Below are 5541 nucleotides of genomic sequence, written 5' to 3' on the forward strand. Positions count from 1 at the left end.
AAGTTTTTTTATAAAAAAAAAAAAAAAAAAAAAAAAAAAAAATATTTATGAAAATATTAATGTAAATGTAATATATATTTAATGTTAAAATAACACAATTAAAAATAATTTTTTTTTTTCTACTTTTCTTTAGGATAATCTTCCTATATCAAAAAATATACTTGAATTTATTCTATTTAACTACGGAAATAAGCTTGAAAAAAAAGAATGCGAAGAATTTTTCAAGTAAGAAATTCCTATTATAAAATTTTATTATAATACAATACATTTTTATTCTTATTCTTATACTTTTTTTTTTTTTTTTTTCTAAAGAATTGCAGATATTAATGAAAAAGTGGATTGTAAAATTCTATTAGATAAGTATAAAGCTTATTCTTTTATTCTTTTTTTCTCTTATTTATTTATTTATTTCATTTTATCTAGATTATCTAGGATTGATGACTCAAATATAACTTATTTGTAAAAGAATTTTTATAAAAAAGAAGAAGGATGTTAAATAAATACCAAAAAGAAAAAACAGATGATGGAAAAAAAAAAAAAAAAAAGACACATATAAGGTTTTATATATAATTTCATTTTTTATAAAAGCATTTAAATTTTTTTATTTTAATATTTACTTTTATAATAATTATTTTTAATATCTACAAAAATAAACTTTTTTTTTTTTTTTTCTTAACTTCTCTCAGAAAAAAGTAAATGGTAATTTGGTACATATATGTGTTTTTTTTTTTAAAAAAAAATTAACATACTGTTTTACTTATTCTATAGAGATATTTTAAAATTAAAATAAAACAATTTAAAAAAAAAAAAATAATGTTATATATGTAAAAGTATAAAAGTACATATTTCTTTAAATGATAAGGTTTTTTTTGTAAAATTTTTTGTATAGTATGTATATAAAAAAAGTTACATTTACCTTTTTTTTATTTTTAAAAATAAATATGATAAAAATGTAAATAAAGTCATTTTTTAATAAAATGAATTAGAATAAAAAAATAAAAATAAATTACTAAAAAATAAATTTATTTTTTTTTATTTTATAATATTTCATTATATTCTTAATATATACATTTTTTCTTTTTATATACGTAATTGACTTATGTATCACCTAAACATAGAAAAAATATATTTTTATTTTAACAAAAACATAGCAAACATAAAATGAAAAAGCATAAATGACATAATTTACGATGTCTTAACAAAAAAAAAAAAAATAATAATTTATTTATAACACTAATACATTTATGTATTATTCATATATGTACAATGAATAATTATTTTCATAAACATTGTATAATTTCATGCTTTTATAAAAATTATATATATGGATATATATGCTCACAAATGGTAACTTTTAGATTTCTGCTTGTTTTATTTTTATTTATGAATATAATATATTTTTCATCTAAGTATATCTTATAAAAAAAATAATAATTTTATCAGTACTTATTTATTATTTTATCATATTGTTTCATTATTCTTTTTTTGCATTTTTTTTTCAATCTTTTTAATTATGCGTAAATTTTGTTCACTTAAATATGTGAATTTTTCTATATATTTCCATTGTTTATTTACATACATTTTTTTTTTTTTAACATAAAAAAATAGAAAAAAAAAATATTCAATTATTAATTATAAAATAAACATTGTCTCTGTGTTTTTTTTTTTTTTTTTTTTTTTTTTTTTTTTTTTTTTTAATTTTATTAATTTTTAAATTCCCTTTCATTATTTTAATTTAACTTTTTTTCTATTTTTCTTTAAAACTTTTTGTTTTTTGAATAAAAAAAAAAAAAATTAGGAATTTACAATTACAAATAAATATAATTTGAATTATAATATATTTCTGTATATATTAAATTAAAATAGTTATTTATTGATTATAAATGTGTATATAAATATATAGGTATGTAGATTTTTGTTTTTACATAAATTTAATTATATAAATATTATGTATGTGCAAATTCATATAATATATCTTTAAATAAAATTTTATGTATAAAAATATTTATTGTTTTAATTTTTTTTAATTTAAAATGGAAAGCATGCCTAGTGAAACTACTTTTCATTCCGAACTTTTTAAAAATAAAGAAAATAATAACATATGCAGAAATGAAAAATCTACTGCTTATTCGGAGAATTCTGATATAACAAATGTTAAAGAAGAGTTAAATGATAAAAAAGAGGATTTTAATAAAAAACTATCTGATAATATAAATGAAAAATTGAATATTTATGATAATATAATAAGTGAAATAAAAGAATTATATAACGGTAATATAATTATAAATAATAAAGGATTTGATAAACTAAATATAAGGAATATATCAAAAGGATTATTTTTAAACATTAATAAAACTATATCTAAAAAAGTGCGTGTTTTAGTTATAGGAAATTCTTCTTCTGGTAAAAGTACATTTATTAATTGGTTTTTGAGAGAAAATATACAAAAAACAGGATATGAATTTGAAACAAATACATTTACACTCATAACTAGTGGAAGCTATTTTTCAGAATTTAATGGAGATATTACTATTAAAACATTTGATTTTTTAAAAAATGTATCTAATAGAAATAGAAATTTTAAAAATAATTTATGTACAAAAATGTATGTTAGTAAAAATATTGAAACAAAAAATATTGATTTTATTGATACTCCTGGTTTAAAAGATATAATGAATAAATTGGATTTTGATATTAATAGTATAATATATGATTTATCTGATTACGTTGATATTATTTTAGTTTTTTTTGATTCTTCAGGTAAATCACTTAGTAATAGATTAATTTTAATTATTAAAGAAATTTATGAAAAACATATGGAAAAGATTGTTTTTGTTTTTTCTAAAATTGATGAAATAAAACAAGAGGAGGATAGAATTAAATTATTATGTCAAACAACTCAATGTTTAGCTAGTAAAATTAATATACGTAATAATATTGACTTATTACCTATTTATATATATGGGGCTAAAAATGGGCGATATTTATTTGAAAATGCAAAAAATAATAATGATTTATGTATAGTTAATAGAATTAATGATATAATTTATGAAATAAAAAAACTATTTTTTAAAAAGCTAGAAAAAGATCTTTACTGTTTAATTAATGATTGTGATAATATCATAAACAAAATTTTAGATATTTTAAAAACTGACAGTGAGAGAAGAATTCACAAAACAACCTTGAAGAGAGAAAGTATTTATTTATTTTTATATTTATTAACCATATATACATATTTATAAATATATATTTTTCTTTTTATTTATTTTTATTTTTTTTATTTTTTTTTTTTTATACAGGAATTAAGCACACGATGATCCAAATATTTTTATTTTTTCTTTTCCTTTTTTTTTTATTTACACAACTTTCAGTTCACAATAATTATAAAGATTTATTTATAAAGTATAACAAAATAATAATTTGTTGAATATATTTGAAAATATAATGGTGTAAATTTTTTTTTTTTTTTTTCCCCCTTTCTATATATGTGTATTTTTTTTTTTTTTTTTTTTTTTTTACAGCTATTTTAGTGTTTCGTATAATAATTTTTATAATAATTATATCAAAAGTACAGGAATATTACTAAATAATTGTAAGATGAAAATTTTATTTATAATATTAAATATATATATAAATTATTTTATTATTTATTTTATTATTTTTTTTATTATTTTTTTTAGGGGAAAATTCTTATTTAATTATCAACACAACTCTACTTTTTTTTTTTCTTTTAAGTGGAATAATGAAAAAAAAATTTTCTAAAAATATAAAAACATTGCATATTTCAAGCAAAGAAATATTAAGAGTAAACAAAATAGAATAAACATATATATAAACATATATATATATATTAATTTAATATAATTAAATTTTCAATTTTTTTTAATTAGGAACAATTGACATTTGCTAAGTTTGCAAAAGATAGAGGAAAATATTTAGCAAAAACATTTTATGAATTGAAAGAGAATTCATAAAATAATATAAAAAAAAAAAAAAAAAAAAAAAGGTTAAAAAATATTTTACTTCTTAATTACATTAAATAATTATACAAAATTTATTTTTTCAATGAGTTTTTGAAATTATGTGACTTTTAAAACTTTATAAATTTTTATTGGCGAAATTATATTTTCCTATTTTTAGAAAAATTAAATATTTTTATATAATAATATCTTATTTTATTTATGTATATAATAAAAACTGTAAAAATTTAAATATTTTTCAATTTATTGTATATATATTTTCTATTTTCCTTTTTTTTTTTTTTTTTTGTTTATAAACCTTTTATTCTTTTTAATTCTTTTTATAATTTGTTAGGAAATATATAAATATATATATTTTTCATTTTTTTTTTTTTTTTTTTAATAATTTTTAAATTTTTTTTTTTAAAAAAAAAAAAAAAAAAAGCAATTAAAAGTTTTTTTATTAATGAAATAATTTTTAAATTGAGAATTATGTAACATATAAATGTTTTAATAAATTCAAGGATACCATGAATTTATAAAAGTAAATGGTATCTATAAAAACTAATCAAATAGAATTTTAATTTTATTATATCCATATAAAATAGAAATAAGCAAAGAATTATTGCAATCGAGAATTTGAGAAACTAACTTTTATAATAAAAAACAAAAAAAAAAAATACAAATGTGTTAATTTAACAAAGTATATTTTGCAAAACAAAAAACCACCATAATTAATTTAATTTTATACTGATTATCAAATAATAAGAAATAATAGTTATAATTATAATCTATAAAAAATTAATAAAGACATAAAAAAACTAGTAAATATATTGTTATATATCCATATATTTTTATAATACGAAAGCTTCATAACATTACTTAATATCCTTTATTTTATTTAATTTTTTAATTTATATTCATAAATATTTTTAATTAATAAAGCTCTAAAATGAAAAGATAATTTTAAATTTTCTTTTAAAAAAAAAGATAAAATTCTAAAGGTATTTCTTTTTTATATTTTTGTATTATCCTGTATTTTCATTTAATTGAACTAAAAATTTTTTTAATCTTTCAGTTTATATGTAATTTTTTTTTTTTTTTTTTTTTAACAATAATAATATTTTTCTTACTGTTTATGTTTTTTTGATGCTTCATTTTTTTTTTTTTAATAATGAAAATAAATTAACAATTATTTCTAATATATTATAAAGTCTACTTTTTCATATATTTTTCCCCAAGATAATTTATTTTTTTGTTCTGTTTATAAATATCAACAATTATTTATCTTAATTTTGTTTTAACACTTATTATTATTTATGAATTATGTATATAAAAAAAAAAAAAAAATAATAAAAAATATGTAAAATAATTAATGATTCCTTTTTACAAAATTGTAAATATAGTTTTATGCAGGCCTGCAACATATAGTTACTAAAAGTGTAAATAATACACAAAAAAAAAGTTTCTTTTTTCTATTTCTGATTTATTTTATAAAAATAATATTTAAATATATATATAATACTTTTTTTTTTTTTTTATTATTAAAAATAACTTTTAATTATTTCAAAATTTTAAGTTT

General features: G+C 14.7%; 2 protein-coding genes across 2 annotated transcripts in view; both read left to right on the plus strand.

Annotated features, from left to right (window-relative positions):
- PGAL8A_00114000 (hypothetical protein) overlaps window positions 1-463 on the plus strand; it is a gene marked incomplete at both ends in the record, with an annotated part of 3162 nt that extends 2699 nt beyond the window's left edge. Inside the window, 3 exons of the mRNA XM_028674199.1 lie at window positions 134-225; window positions 313-360; window positions 424-463. Coding sequence (XP_028526256.1) covers window positions 134-225; window positions 313-360; window positions 424-463 — 180 coding nt within the window. The remainder of the gene's footprint in view (window positions 1-133; window positions 226-312; window positions 361-423) is intronic.
- Window positions 464-2033: 1570 nt separating this feature from the next.
- On the plus strand, window positions 2034-3974 carry PGAL8A_00114100 (conserved Plasmodium protein, unknown function; the record flags this gene model as incomplete). The annotated part of the gene is made up of 5 exons (XM_028674210.1): window positions 2034-3195; window positions 3300-3402; window positions 3522-3592; window positions 3681-3805; window positions 3891-3974. The coding sequence occupies 5 exons, from the start codon at window positions 2034-2036 to the stop codon at window positions 3972-3974; spliced, it is 1545 nt and encodes a 514-aa protein (XP_028526257.1).
- Window positions 3975-5541: the final 1567 nt, after the last annotated feature.

This window comes from Plasmodium gallinaceum (assembly GCF_900005855.1).
Source record: "Plasmodium gallinaceum strain 8A genome assembly, contig: PGAL8A_v1_63, whole genome shotgun sequence".
NCBI classification, from domain to species: Eukaryota; Apicomplexa; class Aconoidasida; order Haemosporida; family Plasmodiidae; genus Plasmodium; species Plasmodium gallinaceum.